Source organism: Sorex araneus, chromosome 10 (genome assembly GCF_027595985.1).
Source record: "Sorex araneus isolate mSorAra2 chromosome 10, mSorAra2.pri, whole genome shotgun sequence".
NCBI classification, from domain to species: Eukaryota; Metazoa; Chordata; class Mammalia; order Eulipotyphla; family Soricidae; genus Sorex; species Sorex araneus.
Genome location: NC_073311.1, coordinates 47672273 through 47692205, shown reverse-complemented (window position 1 = coordinate 47692205; position 19933 = coordinate 47672273). Strand labels below are relative to the sequence as shown.

At 55.9% G+C, this 19933-nt stretch overlaps 1 protein-coding gene across 2 annotated transcripts in view; it reads right to left on the bottom strand.

Annotated features, from left to right (window-relative positions):
- Nucleotides 1–19933, bottom strand: part of RFX4 (regulatory factor X4) — a 164243-nt gene that overhangs the window by 39894 nt on the left and 104416 nt on the right. For both annotated transcript variants that reach the window (XM_055118642.1, XM_055118641.1), the window contains exons 9-13: nucleotides 11280–11380; nucleotides 9251–9309; nucleotides 3753–3897; nucleotides 545–639; nucleotides 94–211 (exon numbers count right to left, since the gene is read on the bottom strand). In XM_055118642.1, the coding sequence (XP_054974617.1) occupies nucleotides 94–211; nucleotides 545–639; nucleotides 3753–3897; nucleotides 9251–9309; nucleotides 11280–11380 (518 nt within the window). The remainder of the gene's footprint in view (nucleotides 1–93; nucleotides 212–544; nucleotides 640–3752; nucleotides 3898–9250; nucleotides 9310–11279; nucleotides 11381–19933) is intronic.

Here is a 19933-nt window from a genome sequence, read left to right as displayed (position 1 = left end):
GCCGGGGTGGCTCTGCAAGGTGGGCACCAGACATGGAGCCCAGAGGTGGAGTGAGCGTGGGAGGGCTTGGGGGGTGGGGGTGGGGCGGCTTACCGAAGCTGGGGGCACTGTGCAAGGTCATGTCCCGGATGACCCGGGTGCCGAAGCAGGACCACATCAGAAGGAACTGCTGGGCCACTTTCTTCAGGGACCCTTGTCGCTTGGCGGCCACCTAGAGGCAGGGGAACAAGATTAACGGGGGGGGGGTTGTGGCGGGGGGGGGAACATGCCCTTTCACCCTCCGAGAAGTCACGGGGAGTCTGGAGGCAGCGGCTCCCCACTTTGTGTTTTTAGAGGCAGAAGGAGTCCCAGTAATTTGTCCTCCAAACACAAAAACATAATAGAAACGAGCGACTTGGCCCTGGGTGGATCCAGGGAGGAGGGGCGGTGGGGGCCTGAGCCCTGCCCCTCCCCCACTTCCTGGGGAGAGCCCGGGAGGCTCGCGGTGGGAGCCAGTGTCCCCCAACGCCACGAAACCCAGGGACAGGCCGCCGAGGCGACTCACCTTCACCACACACCGGTCCACCATGGTGTCCAGCCACTCGACGTAGGACTCAATGGGAGACTGCTCCTCCAGGAGGTGGTCAAACTCCTGGTACACTGTCGGGCGAGGGAGGACACTCGTCACCACGCCGCTCCCGAGCAAAGGCAGAGAGGAACAGCAGCGGACCCCGGGGCCTTTGCTAAGTCATGGCAGCCACGGAAGCCCGCTCCAACTCACCTCTCCAGGCCCCTGCCCCAAGCCTGTGGGTGCCATGTTGGGGTTCTTGGGGGTTGGGTGCGGGTGCCAGGGACTGGGACAGGGACCTTGTACATGCAAAACCTGTGTTGTCCCACTGAACTCCATCCAGACCACCACTGGGACCACGGTAAAGCCAGGCCACCCCCTATCACTCCCACCCTCCCTCCCTCCCCCGACTAAGCCCTGCTTTCCCACAGCTTCCTGCTGGGCAGCTCCTGCTGCACGGACCCTTTGGCTCGCTGTGACCCCACTGGAGCAACCCTCCTCAACAGAACTGACCACTCCCCTGTCTATACTTTCACTGCACTGTTATCTATATTCGACTTGCATTGTATCACTAAAAACTGTTTTCTAGTTAGGGGTATGAGTATGTGTGCACATGTATGTGCACATGCATGTGTGCATGTGTGTGCATACATGTGTGCGCATGCCTGCATGTGTGTGCATGTGTGTGCATGTGTGCGTGCATGTGTGCATGTGTCCCTGGGTTTGTGCATGCGTGTGCATGTGTGTGTGCATATGTGTGTGCACATGCCTCTGTGTGTGCATGTGTGTAGGGGGGGTGTCCTGGCTAGGGTTCTGTCTTACTCCTTTCTGAGCTGCTACGTCACTGCATGTTAAAACTTCTCTCCCATGGGCCTGGAGCGATAGCACAGCGGGTAGGGCGTTTGCCTTGCACGCGGCCGACCCGGGTTCAAATCCCAGCATCCCATATGGTCCCCTGAGCACTGCCAGGAGTAATTCCTGAGTGCATGAGCCAGGAGTAACCCCTGTGCATCACCGGGTGTGACCCAAAAAACAAAAACAAAAAAAAAAACTTCTCTCCCATGCACATCTGCTCATGACTGTGCCCTTGTCCTCTGCCTCAGGGTCAGGCACACGTGATCAGACGTTCTAAAACATTTTAGAATCACAACTAGATCAAAAAGGTAGCCTACCTGGCCTCCCAATACCCAACAGATAATTGAGGCCTGATTAGTATCGGAGGCAGATAAAGCAAGGCAACTCTGTGCCCACTATTTTCACTTTATAAGAGACAAAAAGATTAATTTCTAGTCTGTCTTCAGCCTCAAGTCAAACAACCGAATCTGGAATCTGAAAAAAAAAATCAAACCACAGCTTCACGACTGATCTTGGAGGAGATGCAAGCCACATTGCCAAAACTCACGGGGACAAGGGTCTTTGGTGCCGTTGAGGGCGGAGGGGTAGGCTGAGAATCCCCCACCCTGCTGAGCCCTGGCTGACGCCCCCCTCAGCTACGACCACACAATAGCCCAACTTCACTGCTTCCCAGCTAATCTCCACAGGGATGCCACGCAGATGAAACTGCCAGGTACACTAGTTGGGGGGGGGGGCTGAAAACTCTCAGGTCCTCTTGGAGTTGGGCAGGCAGCATCGTCCATCATCACCCCGCAGGGCTGGAAGCCCCAGCAGCCACACACCCCCCGCGCCCCACCCCCCCCCCCGTCACCGCCATGGAATCACAGCCCAGCATCTACGCAATTCTACTGTTTTCGAGCATCTGAGTGGATGAAGTGATCCCCTCAAACTCAGGGCTCGGGACCGTGCAGGGCCTGGATCCCCTGCTCTGAATTTCTCCTCCAGGTTCCTCCCCACCTTTTCCCAACACCATGTGTCTGAGCTCTGCCCGATGGGAACAGTGGCAAGAGCCTGCCACCCTGGCACTCATCTAGAGGCTGCGTGGAGCCGTGTCCGTCTGACTCTAGGCAGCCCTAGTTCACCGTGACTGTCACGAGGCCAGAGCTGAGTCGTGCCAGCTGTGTCCTACTCTGGCACCTACAAAAATGAGCCAGACTGCAATTAAAATTTTGTGGGGGCATCCAGCCCCAGGCTCTTAGCACCTCATCACCTGTTGGCTCATGCTTCTGTGCCAAGATACCCTTGGAGCAGAGAGGAAGGAGCCTTCCGGGTCGGGCTCACCACCACACCCTTCCCCAAGCCAGGGTATGCCAGCCCCTCGGTAGAGGGGCTCCCAGAGCCCCCGACTTCGCTGTAGGCGACCTGTGGTCCAGCTCATTGCATCCAGTAGCGTCTTCCCAGCGTTCTGGTTAAGGGGGCTGCCACCCCCAGCCTCAGCAACATGTGAGGGGCAGGTGGGCAGTGAAGTCTACAGTACCACTCTGCAACCCTGGTCAGGTCCCCCTACGCCCTCCGCCGCCAGCCCCCCACACCCTTCCCTAGGCATGAGAAAGGAAGGCAGAGCCAAGCACAGAAGCGGTCACCAGACCATGGCCAGGCCAGAGGCCAGAGGCCAGAGGCCCAGGCTAGGGGGCTGCCCTGGGCTGGGTGGGCAGCCACGGGGGAACCTCGGGGCCGTGCCACCTGTGGCGAGGTTCCTACACACCAGCCTGCCGGCCACATTGAGACAGACCCCGGGGCGGTCTCGCCACCATCTCTGCCCACCAGGACACAAGAGACATTCACAGCAGCGACCCACCATCCACCCTCTTCTCTCAAACACCCAAAAGGATCCGAGGGTTCACCTGTCAACAGACGAGCTGACACACATGACACTTTGGGCCACATATGGGCAGCTGCTTGCACAGACCTGGGTGCTGCCTAAGGGGTCCCCACCCCCTTTGTTGCAGTGACACGGGTGCCTGTCAGAGACCCAGCCGGCTCTCCCTCTCCATCAGCCGCTGATCAGGAACGGGAGGGAGGGAACCGAGGTGAGAGGATGCGGGGACCAGCAGTGCCACTCAAATATTCACCAAGATGATTTTTTTCTTTTCTCATTTTGTTTTCTTTGGAGGGGGTACAACTTTGGGTCCCACCCAGTGGTGCTCAGGGATCACTCCCTGTGGGGCTCAGGGGACCCTATACAGTGCCAGGGATCAAAGCCGGTGAGTTGCGTGCCAGGCAGGCGCCCTATCTGCTGTACCATCGCCCTGGCCTCTTCTTTTCTCGTAAGAACAAACAGAAAGCCACAGCCCCCGGCGGCGCGTCTTACACTGGATGATGAGCTTGCGGTGCTCGTCCCGCGAGTCCTCCATGGTGTAGAGCGTCTGCTTGGTGATGCTGTTGAGGTCCACGTTCCTCCAGTCCTCCAGCATCTGGAAGGTGATGTCCGCGCTGTGGATCACTGTGCGGGACGCCTGCAGGCCAGGGCGAGAGCTCATTAGCTCATCAGCTCGGTCGGTTCAGCCCCTCTGCCTGCCCGGCTCCCTGCTACTCTGTTCTAAGGTGTCTGCTGACGGCAGCGAGCAAACCGCTTCGACACGCAGGGAAGCTCATTTCAGGGAATCAGTAGGAGAGCCAGGACCCAGGAGAGCTGTGCCCTGTTTTCTTGATGCCCACCCTCTTTCTCGCTCCCTCTCCCCCTCTCTCTCCTCTCTTTCTCCTCTCTCTCCTCTTCCACCTCTCTCTCTCCTCTCTCTCTCTCCCCTCTCCCCGCTCTCTGCAGCTACTCCAGGACAATCCAGGCCAGATCCAAGCCTGCTGCCCAGGACAGCCCGTGGAAGAGCTGGGTGCGGGCCTGGGGGCTGTCAGCCTTTGGGTGTAAGGATGGGGACGGTGGGGCCCTGAGCTAGATAACCCACGTGTCTCCAGCACCCAAGACAGGACAGCCACGAGCTAAGAATGTTCCTGCTACCTCAGGTCAGTACTAGATTCCACGGGGGGACTTCGCTCCATATAAAAGTATCCCGAAGCTGCCTGCCACCTGTCTGCATTTTACTTTTTATGCAACTATGATGATTCCATCAAGGACGAATAACTGAGATGGAGGAAAAAGGGAATTCACCTTCTGGGCTCACTTATGGGTGTGTGTGTGTGTGTGTGTGTGTGTGTGTTCTAACTCCTGACTTCCTCCACACAAATCCCCATTAGTTGGACTTGAATTTGCAAAGCTGAAACAGTAATGCTGGGGGCAATCCAACTGGAACAGGACTGATGAAAAGCAAAAAAAAAAAAAAAAAAAAAGCATTTCCAGGACCATTTGCTTTCCTTGCATTTGTAAAAAATGTCTTTAGTAAAATTTCAAATATGCAGGGACATTGGGAGTCTCCTGATGTACCAGGAATGTCTGCACAACGGTAAACACTGATAATCCTTCATCATGCCCAGGCTGTCCACGCACCAGGAAAAATCATACTCAAAACCATTAGAATTGGGGCCGGAGCGATAGCACAGTGGGTAGGGCGTTTGCCTTGCACGCGGCCGACCCGGGTTCGATCCCCGGCATCCCATATGATCCCCCAAGCACTGCCAGGAGCAGTTCCTGAGTGCAAAGCCAGGAGTAACCCCTGAGCATCGCTGGGTGTGACCCAAAAAGCAAAAAAAAAAAACCAAAAAAAACCCGTTAGAATTCCCTCAAGCTAGCAGAGGCCTAGTGTTCCTAGCAATCCAGGGGTAGGGTGTGTGTGGGCACTGAGGCTCTTGCCAGGCGTGTTCAGGCCCCGACTTCAATCCCAGCACCTTAGTAGAGAGCACATGCACGCAGGAGAAGGGGCGAACTCTAGTCAATGTGAATTCCTTTTTCCCTTCATCTCATTTATTCATCCTTGCTGGAATTGTCAGAGTTACAGAACCAGCCTCACTGTGACAGGTCCCGGATCCCAGCACCCTGCCTCCAATCCCAGCCTCTACTGATGACAGCTGCAAACAGACGGACCTCCATTTTGGGCGGGGGGGGGGGGCGGAGTTTGCTTTTGTTTTATTCTGTCTTGAGGCTCTACTTGGAAGTGCTCAGGGATCACTCCTGGAGGAAGGAGCCTTAAGGGGCCCAGATGCAGTGCTGGGGATTGAACCCGGGGCCAGCCACGGGCAAGGCTAGCACCTCACCCACTGCACTGTCTCTCCAGCTGCAGCCCTCCGTGTCCCTGATCTGCCTGATGGAGATGGAGCAGAGCCCACTGAAGGTGGACGGGTGACAAGGCTCGACAACACAGAGCACAGGGAGGAGAAAGGCGGCCTTTGGCCTTGGGATTTGGGGGGAGGGGAGGGGGCTGAAGGCACAACGCGCCAACCCCTCAGGGCTTTGGTACATGGTGCTGCGGTCAACTAGAACGTTCTTCTCATTCCCTTAACTGCAACAACCTTGCCACTCTGTGTGTGCCACAGCTTAAGCATCACCTCAACGGAGAGGCCTTCTCCTACCCGTGAAATTAGGATAGGATCAAAATGCTCCATTGTCGGCGCTGAAGCAATAGCACAGCGGGAAGGGCGTTTGCCTTGCACACAGCTGACCTGGGTTCGATTCCCAGCATCTCATATGGTTCCCTAAGCACCGCCAGGAGTGATTCCTGAGCGCAAAGCCAGGAGTAACCCCTGTGCATCACCAGGTGTGACCCAAAAAGCAAAAAAAAAAAAAAAAAAAAAAAAAAGCAGCTCCATTGTCATGGTTGGAGTGATAGCACAGTGGGTCAGCCATTTGTCGTGCACACGGCCAACCCGGGTTCTATTTCCAGCATCCCATTTGGTCCCCCGAGCACCGCTAGGAGTAATTCCTGAGTGTAGAGCCAGGAGGAACCCCTGTGCATCGCCGGGTGTGTGACCCCCACCAAAGCCCCCTCCCCCAAAAAGCTCGGTTCTCATCATCTGGGGGAAGGGGAGAGGGTGTTAGTTTTTACCCACACTAAGCATAAGTCCCACTACGCAGAACGCCTGGCACAAAGCAGAGATTGGAAACCGATCTGGGGGAAAACAAATGCCTGAGATATGAATGCCAGGTTCCTTGCTTGGTTTACCCACAAAGGCTTGAATATTTGGATCTTGGATTAAGCCTTGGGGGTTGGGCTTTTGACTGGCTCATCCTGGGCGTGAGCAGGAAAGGTCACTGGGATAGGAGCAGGGACTTGAATTCCATGGTGCTTCGGTGCCAGCATCAAAGCCCAGTTCCCCTGGTTGGTCCAGGAACGCGCCCGGGCGTCGTCAGTGGAAACGGACAGGCAGCATTTGTGCATTAGCTCGGTGCCGCCTGTGTGGGAAGTGGAGGGAGACCGGGCGCATGCCCAGGCAGTGGTGTGGCGCCGTGAGTGTGGAAACTTTCACCAGTGTGGGCACTCAACAGTCTAAGCCCCAGAGGCGGGCACCAAACCTGTGTCTGGTTCCCCGTGAGGACCCTGCCTGGGCTCTTCCACGCTGGGGGATATTACGGACCATAGGCTCGCGTGTCACACACAGGCCCTTTCCGTCAGGGACGACTCACACCGCCCATGTTGGCATAGAGCGGGCTTCCTTCTGGGGGTTAGTGTGCTCTGAAGTATCCAAAAGACAACAAGGCCCCACGCACCCTTCTCGGGAAGGGTTGAGAGAAACCCAACTGGTGAGAGAGGGGCCAGGACACTTAGAGAGACGGCTCTCGCTGAGCCTGGCCGACATTCCCTTCCCTCGACCCCCACTCATCCGTCAGGCTCTGAGCTGTGCCCCAACACTGCCCAATGGGGCAACACGACTGCCAAAGGCTCTCCCTGGTCCCCGGGTCCCAGCTGCACTATCTCTTCTGCTGCCAGAAACAGGAGAGGCCCGTGAGCCTTGGAGCAAATGTTCCTGTCCCGGCCTCGTGCCTTCCTCCTGCCTGCTCAGGCCCTACCAGCCCGCCTTGCCCTTTGCCAACCAGCATCTGCCCAGAAGCAACAGTGCAGCAGGCAGGGGCTACAGAGCTCCCGGGGGAAGGGGGGCACGGGCACCTTGGGCAGATGGGAAGGGGGGGACAGGCACACGGTGAGGGAGGAAGAGGGTTGATGCTGAGGCAGACACTGGCAGAACAAGGGCAGCCTGGGGAAATGTAGTTCTGGAACTGCATATTGGAGCTGTCACCTCCCAGCTTCAAGTGTGTCAATATTTTTCTGTGCACAAGCAAACATAAGGACATCTGTACCTATGACCTGTGACCTGCCGTTGATGCTCTAAGTCCACTAATATTGATGACTCAGGAAGGGATGCCTAAGATGGGAGACTTAAATTCCCTTCCTTCAGGTACTAAACCAAGAGGAGCGCAAAGGTTTCACACCATCAGACTTGAACTATGGAGTTTGAAGGGGAAGGTTTGCTCTGTGGTCTATAGACAGAGGTTATGTTTGAAATTTTGGAGTCCCTGTAAATCACTTGTGCTAAAAAAGAATAGAAATTTAGAAGAATAAACAGAATCCAGCGATGGTTGAATAAACTAGGGATTTAAATTCTTTTAGATCGCTCTCTCTCTCTCTCTCTCTCTCTCTCTCTCTCTCACACACACACACACACATACACACACACACACACACACACACACTCCCTTCTATTTCTATTTGTTTGGGTTCATGTATCTCAGTGCTTCATGGCCAGGGGTGATTCTGCACCCCCCAGCCCCACCCTCTGGCTTCTCTGGCAGTGTGTGGACACTTCCTAGATGGCCTCCATTCACGTGGTATTTGGGATGGGCAGGCCACTGGCAGCCAGTAAGTTTAGACCCGGGAGGTTATACCAAACATCTACTGTGCCAACACAAAATCTACCTGTACAATCTACAAAAGCAAACATCTGCAATGCACAACACAAGTCCCCATGTCAAAGCGGCAACCCAACCCAAGCGGCAGCGGTGGCTGGGACATCCCAGTTTAACTTGAAAAGAAGCAGAGAATTGTGGCTTCAGAACATGTCCAACCGGCTTAGGGGCAACTGATAGTTTAGAAATGAACGCATGTGGGGGCCGGGGATGGAGAGATGGAGCACAAGCGTCAGGTGTATGAAGTCCCAGGTTCCGTCCTTTTCCAAACCGGGAAAAGCAGGGCAGGGTGGGGGGAGGTGAAAATAATTCTTATTGTTGCTGAAACTAGTATCAAGAGTTTCCTGTCAGATCCTGCACTGTAGCACTGTAGCACTGTCGTCCCGTTGTTCATCAATTTGCTCAAGCGGGCACCAGTAACGTCTCCGTTGTGAGACTTGTTGTTACGGTTTTTAGCATATCGAATATGCCACGGGTAGCTTGCCAGGCTTGCTGTGCAGGCGGGATACTCTCAGTAGCTTGCCGGGCTCTCCGAAAGGGACAGAGGAATCGAACCTGGGTCAGCCGCATGCAAGGCAAATGCCCTACTGCTGTGCTATTGCTCCAGCCCATTTGCTCTTATTTGGTGGTGATGGTGTGTGTGTGTGGGGGGGTTGTCCCCCATGTTGCTGCTGCTCCGCAGGCTGGGGAGGTACGTGATGCTGGGGCTCAAACTCAGGCCCCAGCCCGGGGCCAGCAGGGGGTCCCGCTCAAAATCAGGGAGCAGAGTGTTTTGAGCATATGTAGATGGTCTTTGGGCCATACCTGGCAGTGCTTGGGGGCTGCACCTGGTTCTGTGCTCAGGCTGGTCCTGGATGGGCCTGGGGGAGTGGGCGGGTACCGGGAAGGGACCGCGGGCCTCCTGCATGCAAAGCCTGTGCTCCCGAGTTAACTCTCTGGTCCCAGAGGGAGCCGTTTCGTGGGACTGTCCCTGACGTGCAACACCTTAGCAGCATTTAGAACACATAACACAGGACAACTACCTGGCAGAGATGATTTAGAGATGTCTGGCGCCGCAGAATTTGGGAGAACCTTCTGGACACTGCAAGAAGCAAAGAGAGTTCATTTGAAATACCTGCGCATTTTCCATGGCCCTCCCTTGAACATCGCGGGCGGGCAGAATCCAAACTCTGGCTTCCTGCTTTGCCTGCCTTTGCCCCCCCCACCCTCCACCCCCCACCCCTGCTTCCATCCCATCCCTGCACGCACTAGGGAGTGAACCCCAGCATTTGAGTCTTTGTTCTCCCTCGGGCTGGGGAGATGACTCTGGCCTCACAGAGATAGCGGTGCTGGTGGGATGGGATGGGGGGGCGGGGAGGGGGGTCGTTGGGATTTCAAGTCACATGGACGCCGCTGCCCTGGCAGGTGTGAGAACTTGTGGCGTCAATCAACCATGAGTAAGAGCAATTATTTACTTGTCTTTCATTTCACTAATTGCAAGTGCAATCACTTCGCGCAGGGAGTGATTGCAGACATCAAGAGGCAGCTTTGAAGGAGGCCCTGCAGACAGTGCAGCAGCGAACAGCAACCACGGGCTTGTGCCGAGCACCTCGGGGACACTCCAGGCCCATCCAAGGCTCCTCTGCACGTGGAGACAGTTCCCTCGCCCGCTCTCAGGGGAGGCGGCTGGTCGTGCGTCTGCGGGGTCTGAAGCTGACGGGCCAAGACTCACTCTGACAGGAGAGTCCATGGCACTGGGGAGAAAAGTGCCCCGCTCCCGGCAACCCCCAGGGACGAGGCTCGCCCCATCTCGGCCGCGGCCGCGGGTGTCTCACTAATTTCTGAACCAAACCGGTCAAGAAACAAGAAAGTTCCCTGGGATTATTCTACCTAGGAAGACTGAACTCTGAACTAAATATGTATGTATGTATATATATATATATTCATATATATGTATGTATACATGTGTGTATACATACATATATATGTATATCCCACAACACAGACGTTGGGTGGGGGAAGGGTATGGATGTGTGTGTGTGTGTGTGTGTGTGTGTGTGTGCAGGGTCGGGGGCACGGGGGCGGGGGGAGGGGGGTGGCGAGGAATGGGGACAGATGAACTTCTAATTTTCCAGGCTGATCAATCGTTAATCCCTCTCCTTAATTACTTTTTCTTTAACTTTGTGATGTGGAATTTAGTGCTGGTGCAAAGAAAAGAAGTGAGAGGCGTGAAATAAAGCGGCTTTATCAATAGGTGATGGGCACCGCAGGCGGCCTCAAAGCCCCTCTGAAAGGCTCCCGGCCTGGTGCCGGGGTAATTTGATCCCCCCCTCCCCCGTCCTCCCTCGGCGCGCACTTTCTCCGCCGGCCCGACAGGCCAGCGCTGCAGTATTCAGGGGCCCTGGTCAGCGCCGTCGGTTGGCCTAAACATCGTGTCATCTTGAATTGGACAGCACGTGGGTCGGCCACAGCCCCCCAGACACATGGCGTGGAGGTAGAGACGGATCCCTGGGGTGGGGGGGAGGGGGGGAAGGCCGACGGGTGGCGGGTGAGCCACACGCTCTCGCTCACACCGACAAGAGTTCTTCATTTGGTTTTCTCATTAAGCAGAGAAACACATGAATCCCGAGTCTCCTGCTATTACAAGCAGGAGCTCCTGGGAAATGTCCGAGTTTGGGTAGAGGTGGTGCAGGTGGTGGTAGCGGAGAAGGGGGGAAGGGAGGAAGGGGGGATGGGAAGGGGGAGTGTCAGATGCCGCTGTGTGGCTCTGGGGACGTTCCCCTGCCTCTCTGAGCCTCAGCTGCAGTTCAGTATGGGGCAAGGAGGACGGCAAAGCAGGAGCAGAATCTGGGCCTGGAGGGAGCCAGGAGCAACCTAAAGCCCAGATCTGCAAGAGGTGGCCCGGAGAAGGCTCGCCGGGCTCCCTGGGGCCTTGCGGGCACCCAGTACAGCGCAGTTACGACTATTATTATCATTATTGCTATTACCATCATCATCAACCCAGTATGTCAAACATTTGGCACCAGAAAACCGTTTCTCCCTGGCTCTGCTCCCACACGCCTCTGTACTTACGTTCAAACTTGATGTTGCGCAAATTCTCCGGGAGGTCATGGAGAGCCACCTTGAGCCACTCGTCCAGCTGCTTGGCGAACTTTCGGATCACCTGAGTCAAACTGCAAGAAGAAATCATTTTCTTTTTAGTTTAGTTTTTTTTTTTTGGTTGGCGGGTGGAGGGGGGTGGTCACGCCTGGTGATGCTCAGGGGTTACTCCTGGCTCTGCACTCAGGAATCACTCCTGGCGGAGCTCCGGAGAACGTAAGGGCTGTCGGGGATCAAGTCCAGGTGGCCGAAGTGCCCTCCCCATTGTACTATGGCTCCAGTCCCCCAAACAATACATTTTGGCTATTGTTTTGGGATTGTGGGGGCCACACCCGGCTGTGCTCAGGGCTAACTCTGGGCCTTGTGCTCGGGCATCACTCCTGGCCGGCTCAGGGGGATCCTACGTGGTGCCAGGGACTGAACCCGGGCCAGTCAAGTGCAAGACAAGCGCCCTACCCGCTGGGCTATGGCTCTGGCACCCAAGACACATACAACACACATACTGTATTGCCTGCTCCTCACGACAGCCACCACCCTCTGCCCCTAAGGGCAGTTAGTGCCCCTGTCCTGTGTTGGCAGCCACCCAGAAGTGCCACACGGAGCAGTGCACCCAAAAAGAGATGGGGCCGGGGTGAGGAGGGCACCAGCTGAAGGGGCTCAGGTGCCCGCAGCCAGGGGTCCAGAGCAGACTCCGCAAGTGGGACACGTGGCCAGCCTGCTGAGAGCTGGCCACCCCACCCCTGTGCCAATGTAACGCCACCCTGGGGGGTGTCAGAAGAACCTGTGAGAAGGGCGGGCACAGGGACCCGCGGGCCTCTCCCACGTCTGGCTCCCCACGTGGGAGATGGCATCTTAGCAGTAGCCACACACTTAGGGACTGGGGACAACACTTGACTCGAGCAGTGAAGCTCTGGTCTCAGCTTTGGGGTCAAGGGTCACTGGAGCCAGGAGGCAGAAGGGGCTGAGGAACAAAGGAGTTGGGGGGGGGGGGCGCGGTGGGCAGGGAGACTTGGAAATGTGCCGCTGAGAAGACACTAGGCTCCATTTCCAAGTGCTCACCACGAAAGAGGTGAAGCTGGAGGCCCCACCCACATCCTCCACCAAGGCCCAGCTGGAGGCAGTGGCCCAGGGGCCTCCCTGAACTGGTCAGCGGGGTGTCCTCCCTGCCTTCCAGGGCACCACCTCCCCCACCTGGCTCAGTCTGCTCCTCGTGCCCCTCACGCCACTCTCTTCCCACCCCCAGCCCCCTGGGGACTCGCCCTCTCTCTACCCCAATGGAGTCCAGCCTTCTCGGGGCCTCCAGTCCTCTCCCAACGCTGCCTTCCCCTCGGGCTGGGAGGACCGGGTGTGCGTGTGAGGCGGGAGCTCAGGAGTCCGCTCCCACGACGCCCGTCCCTGCGGCCACCCTCCCTCTGCCCCAGGACTTGGCTCAGCAGCCCCCAGCCCCAGACTGTCCTCTCAGGATCTTACCTCATGGGCAGCCCGCCAGACGCCCCCCTGCCCCCCCGCCCCCGATCCCCACCTCCTCCTGCCTCTCCTGGGTCTTCCCTTCCATCATTTCAATGCATTTCGGAGTGTTCCCCCCACCCCCCATTCCTAAATCGACCACCCTCTTTCCTTCCCACTGCAGACACTTCCTCAAGGGGCGAGAGCGACGTTTCCCCACTGGGGACCGTGTTACGGCCCCGTCTGCTACCCTTGCCCCAGGATATTCCAAGAGTGACACTTGAGAGGGCCACAGCATGAGGCTGGGGGCGAACGGGTCGGGAGAGGGGCCCCAGAGGGAGGAACCAAGTCAGTATGGCTTTTCCTGCGGGCCCTTTCCCCTCACACCCTGCCCCTCCCTCCCTGGCAGCCGCTTCAGCCTGTAACCCGGGTCCCCTGGGCCCGGCCCCATCCTCCTCTCACGTCACCACTTGAAGCAGTTGCTTCCCTGGGGACGAGGGACCCCCTTCCTTCAGCTCAGGATGTGCTCGGGGCTCTGTGTTCCCTCCCCTCAAGAGTGCCTCCATGCCCACAGCTGACTCCAAGCCCCGCCTGTGCCCTCCTTCTGCCCCTCTCGGCCCCCAGCACCCACCTCCTTCCTGTGTCCCAGACCATCAATGAGCTGGTGCCCCCCCAACCCCCACCCCCCAGCTCTTTCATCCCCCCCAGGAAGGTCCCTCCCTGCCCGAGGGCTGCCCCGGGGCCAGCACACACGAGTTTGCAGGTCGCTGGGATTTTTGAAGTGCCTGGTCCCCACACCCCTCACCCCAGCCCCAGCCCAAGCTCTCGGAGCTATCAGCTCTTTTCAGAAAGCACTTTGACCTTGGAATGAAAATGAAGAGGAGGGGCTAGAGCCTTGTATGTGACTGGCCTGGGTCCCATCCCTTACGGTCCCCCTGAGTACCAGCAGGAGTGACCCCGAGCACTGCCAGGTGTGGCCCAAAAAACCAAAAAAAAGAGAAAGAAACAAAGCAAATCGATGCCAGGAAGGCAAGGACGGGAAGCACGCTGGGAAGTGACTGGGGGACTCCAGGGGTGAGAGTGACCCGGATGGGGGTCGCCACTGGGGCCACGACGCTGAGGCCAGGGGCCCTGAGTGGAACAAGTTCTGTGATGTCCTTTCTGTCTTCTTGAAAAAAAAAAAAGGGCCAAATGAACTCCTGTGTCTAGCAGAGACCGGGATGCACAGCAGGAGGTTAAGAAATGCTAGGGGGGGGGGGCGGGGGGAGCAGGTAGGGGTGGGTGATGCAAGTGGCCCCAAAGAACATTTGTCTGGAAAAGGCCAAAGCTCCAGAGCTGTGTTCTTAGCACGCATCGTCCAACTACGAAGTGAGGGGTCCACGGCCCGGAGGGGTGCTGGGAGCCCCCGAGCCTTGGCTGCAGGAGGCCCAGCCCAGCCCAGCCCAGCCCGGAGTGGGGACCCTCACCCCCAGATTGGGGCGCTGGCCGCTGGCCACCACCTTTCGGAAGCAGAGAGCTAGCCCGCCAGCGGGCAGGTGCAGCCAGCCTGCCTCTGGGGCAACCGTGCGATTTTTGCAAAGTGAAGAACCGCAGGGAAGGTTCAGCCTGGAATAGGTTCTATTTTGGGACCCCGGGCGGCAGAGTTAGCTAAACAATCAGCCTGCTCTATTCTGGGGTCCCCTGAGCAGGTGGAGGGGGGCTGCCTCCCACTCACCTCTGCCTGCAACAGCGCCACCTACCTGCCGCCTCAGGAGGAGCTGAGCCGACCTCACGGGGTCTGGCATTCCAGGGATGCACCTGCGTCCACCCTCCCGCCCCACGGGGGTCTCACACACACGGGTCTCACACACACAAACACACGCACGCACGCACACATACACACAGGGCCAGCCCACGACTGCAGAGCCTTCTTCCAGGCTGCCACGGCGCCAGTTCACCCTGTCCTTGTCGGGGTCATGCTTGCAGGTGGCCCCCGGATTTAGAGTCTCTCTGGGACCTTCCTCTTGTGTAAGTTTTTGTTTGGGGGGGCCACGAGCGGCGGTGCACAGGGCTTACTCTGGCTCTGCTCCGAGGTCACTTCTGGCGGGGCTCGGGGTTGCTAGGTAGGCGGCGTGCAAGGGAAAGCGCCCTAGCTCCTCTTGCAGACTTGTAAAATCTGTTTCTTTGCGGGGAGCACCCTACAGGGCACTGGAGCTGGGGGCTGCTTCCAGTGCAGTTCTTGGGCGCTCACTCCCAGCAGAGCTTGGAGGACCGTGTAGGAGGTGCAGGACGGGAACTCAGGGAGGCCTCCTGCAGGCCAAGCCTGCAGGCCTGCCCTGTGGGCCATCTCCCCGCCCTCCCCCTGCCCCTGACTTCCCCACTTACAACTCTCCCACTGCCACCAACCCCTCCCCACCCCCCAGCACTGTGAAGCTGCACCATCAGTCGAGGTCAGCAGAGGTCAGAGGTCAGCTGCCTCAGGACCAAGCACCAAGCACTTTCCACCAGGGGTCCACTGCCTTTCACGACAACCCCACTCTCAGCAGGCCCGTGCGGTTCATCCCCAAGAGCATGAGAAACTGAGGCTCAAAGAGGTGATTTCAGCTGTCTGCGAGGGTGTTCCCCTGGGTAAGTGGGAGGAGCCAGATTCAAGCCCCATCTCCAGATCGGGCGCTTGTTGCTGGCACATCAGGGGGCCCGGCTAGTGCTTCAGTGCCGGGACTCTGTCCTCAGTCATCTCTGCGCCTCTGCTGCCGGCTCTTGCCTGCCTGTCCCCTGCCCACACCCCGGTAGGCACGCACGCACACGCACGCCATCGCCTTCTTTCTTCCTTCTGTTACGTCACCCATCACGTTTCGTTCCTTTGGGTCCAATGAGGCGGGGCTCTGGTTGGGGGCTATTCCTGGCTCTGTGCATGGGGGTGGGGTGGGGAACTGCTCCCGAGAGTGTCGGGGGGACCACACATTGCTGGAGACCCAAGAGGTGCGCCCTTCGCAAGGCAAGCACCCCATCCTTGCACCGTCTCTCCCGCTTAACGTCACTCATCATTAACGCCCACTGCCCGGGACGGAGAGTTGGTCCACATCTGAGAGTGGCTGGCTTTCCTATCTACGGCGGCATCTCTCGAATCCTGTCCTGAGGTTCCCCTGAGTTTTAATCCACTTTACTGACTTTGTAAGGCAAGAGTGGGTCTGAGCCTGTGGGCCGGGAGTGGGGTCTCAGCCCAGCCTGACAGCGGGTGGGGGGGAAGGGGGGGGCGCAGACTGAGCATTTCAAGAAAGGAGAAGGCAGGGCCAGAGCGACCGGTAGGGCACTGGCCTCCTGTGCGGCCAACCCGGGTTCCATCCCCAGCACCTCCTCTGGTCCTCTGAGCACCGCCAGGAGGGACCCCTGAGCGCAGAGCCGGGAGGGAACCCGGAGCACCAGCGGGAGTGGCCCCCAAACAACAAAATTAGGAAGAAAGGAGAAGTCCTTCTCACTTCCGCCCCAGGAGGAAGCTGGGCCTGACCCACAGGAGGCGCCCACGGAGTCCCGGACATCAGCCGGCGGGGCAGCTCTGATCCTGGGAATGACTTTGTCTTCCTGATGCAATGGAAAGGGCACTGGATTTCTAAGTCAAAGATCACACTGGGCGTTATGCAAGCCCCTGGCCGACTGCCAGGTCACCGAGGGCAGGGAGCGCGCGTTCCCCTCCCTCAGGCTCCCCCGGAGCCCAGCCCCGGTGCCAGCGCATGACAGTTCTTGGGGCCCGGCTGCCTCGTTTATCTTTCCAGCCCCCCAAAATTTCAGTTCTTAAACTTCAACAGCTACATCTATTAAAAGAAGCCAGTTGGGGAGGAGGTAGGGCTGGGTCAGCATCTCGTTTCTACCCTGTGAGCCACTTAACAATAAACTAGACACGTGTCGTATGAGAGCACCCCTGTAAAGCACAATTAGAAGTACTTATACAGCTTATAAAGTTCTCTTATAAGGCTAGGTCTGTTTTTAGCACAAAATGAAGGCAAAGATTTTGTTATTAGTACCAAGTGAATTTATCCAGTATATAAGAAGGAATTTAGTGACTCAAAGATGAAAGTCTATATGATGTGTGTGTGTGTGTGTGTGTGTGTTTTAAGGGCACACATGGTTTTGCTCAGGGCTTACTCCTATCTCTGTGCTCAGGAATCAATTCTACTTGTGCTTGGAAGATCATATGTGGTGCCAGGGATCAAACCAGGGTTGGTGCATGCAAGGCCTGCGCCTAATCCCCTGCACGATCTCTCTGGCCCTCACACGAGGGCTGGGGGCCCCAGGTTAGATCCCAGCACCGCCTGGTCTCCTTCCACACCGTCTCCCAGCCCTGTTGAACGTGGCCCCTGAGCACCTCCTAAGCTGCAACTTCCCGGAAGACAGGCACCTCAAAGACAGAAGGACCCGGAGACAGCCCTCTGGGCGAGAGGAGGGGCACGGTCATCCCCACTATGAGGTAGAAAGAAATGAGTTCCTATTGTCCAACAAATTGCCAAAGGTTGAGGGTGAGCTGGCAGCAGAGAGAGAGAGAGAGAGAGAGAGAGAGAGAGAGAGAGAGAGAGAGAGAGGCGAAGACAGAGACAGAGAGATAGACAGACAGAGACAGGGATAGAGACAGAGAGACAGACAGACAGAAGACAGAGACAGAAACAGAGACAGACAGGAATAAGGGAAGAGAGACAGACAGAGACAGAGAAAGAGAGAGAGAGACAGAGACAGACAGAGACAGGGATAAAGACAGAGAGACAGACAGAGACATAGAGAGACAAAGAGAGACAGAGACAGAGAGACAGAGACAGAGAGAGCTCTGGGAGGAGGTTCTGGTCTGTTCTCCAGCTCTTCTCTACAGACCTGGCCGGGTGAGAGGGGCTTGTCTTCTGTGATAAAGACTGGGGCAGGGGCTGGGGGGCAGATCTGAGAGGATGCAGGAAAGAACGAGCTTCCTTCTAGAGATGCCTGCCCGGGGGAGCCACAGCCCTGCGTGTGGAGCACCAAGCCCACCTGGGCGTTCTCCCAGAAGCCACGCGGCCCTAAGGAGGAGGAAGGCAGAGGACACTGGGGAGCCCCCACTGCCGGCCACGAGGGGCCCAGACAGCAAGCTCGTTGGCCTGGGAGACCCTCTAGGGCTCAGAGGACCAGTGATGTCTCTCTCATCGCTGGAGCAAGGGCAGACCCGAAGGGTTTGCTCACAACAGGGCCAGAGCACGAATCCAGACAAAACAGCTCTCAAGAGAAGCGCAGCAATCGGGACCTCGCAGTTCTCTGTGTGGGTGGAACCGAGCCTCGACTGGGTGCGCCCACCCTAAGGGTGGAAGGCTGGGGGGCAAAGTCAGGAGCCCGGAGATGGAGTAGGAGCTGAGCTGGCCTCACAGAACCCAGTTTGATCCCTGGATCCACGTACGGTCCTCTGAGCTAGGAGTGAAGTATAGCTCCCAAAACCCAAATTAAAAAAAAAAAAAGAAAAAGAAAAACAAGGCAATCCATGACATAAACCAATTAAAGAAAGAAAAATCGTGCTCTCAGCATAAAAATGCCCTTGACAAAGTTCAGGAACCTTTCGTGATGGAAGTTCTCGGCCAAGTCAGAAAGGAGGGGAATCTGTCAAGTTGATCTTGGGCATCTAGAACAAACCAAGGGCCAGCACCATGTTTTATAAGAGTGAGCGATTCCCCTTCGAGGCCAATGAGGGTCACTCCGCTGGTCAACTCATTCTGCAGGTACTGGCCCATGCAATAAGAAGGGGAGGGAAAGGAAGAGAGATTGGGAATAAAGAAATGAAAGTGTCTCTATTCTGAGATTATAGGCTAATACTTAGAGAAAATCAGAATCTACACACACACACACACACACAAACACACACACAAACATACACACACACAAACCTGTTAGAACATGAGTGAGTTGAATAAAACATTGTGGTACAAAATCAATATTTTTAAAAAGCCAAAAAACACAATAGCACCAAAAAGCCTGAAATAACGCGCTAAGATCTTTATGTCCACAACTTCAAAAGTTAAAACCCAGAGGGGACCTGGATGAATGGACAGGGATACCTGGTGTACCTGGCTGTGGACTAGAGGACACAATATTGTGAAAATGTTGATTATTTAGCTATAGCGTCAATGCAATCCCACTGGACTTTTTTTTTTTTTTGCTTTTGGGTCACACCCGGCAATGCACAGGGGTTACTCCTGGCTCTGCACTCAGGAATTACTCTTGGTGGTACTCAGGGGACCATATGGGATGCTGGGATTAGAACCCGGGTCGGCTGCGTGCAAGGCAAATGCCCTACCCGCCGTGCTATCGCTCCAGCCCCCACTGGACTTTTGATGGCTTTATAAAAATCATTAGATAAAAATAAATAGATCATTTTGGAAAAGAATAAAGTTGAAGACTCATACTACTAAACTTGAAGACGGGATAAAACTTTAGTAATCAGCAGACAGTAGGATGAGAAAGGAGAAAGAGGGGGAATAGAACGGAGCATCCAGAAATATTGACCACATCTGGTCATTATGCCACAAAATGTGAAAACAATAAAGAATGGTTAGTCATTTTGGAAAATGGTACTATACCATTTGCACTTTCACCTGAAAGAAAGCAAAAGCAAGCCTTTATCTCCATACGTCACTCCATACAAAAAAAAACTCAAAATGAATCAATGGAAATAAAGTCTAGAAAAGTAATCAGTCAAAAATATAATAAAATTTTAAAAAATAAAGCCTTATATTCTGGATATAATACTTTTGGAAAGGAATGTGTGAGAAAATGTTGTGATCTGTCTTGACAAAGAATTAGTAGAGCACCAAGGAAAAGTCCATTAAATAAAATAAGTTGGGTGTTAACTAGACTTAAAGGTTCTATTCTTCAAATGATAATTCCTTCAAGTTAAAAACCATGCCTGGGGAAAAGATATCCTCAAAACATACATCTGATAGGGGCTGGAGCGATAGCACAGCGGGTAGGGCGTTTGCCTTGCACTCGGCCGACCCGGGTTTGATTCCCAGCATCCCATATGGTCCCCTGAGCACCGCCAGGGGTAATTCCTGAGTGCAGAGCCAGGAGTAACCCCTGTGCATCACCAGGTGTGACCCAAAAAGCAAAACAAAAACAAAAACAAAAAAAAACCCCATATATCTGATAAAGAACTATAGCGCAGCAGGTAGGGCGTTTGCCTTGCACACAGCCAACCT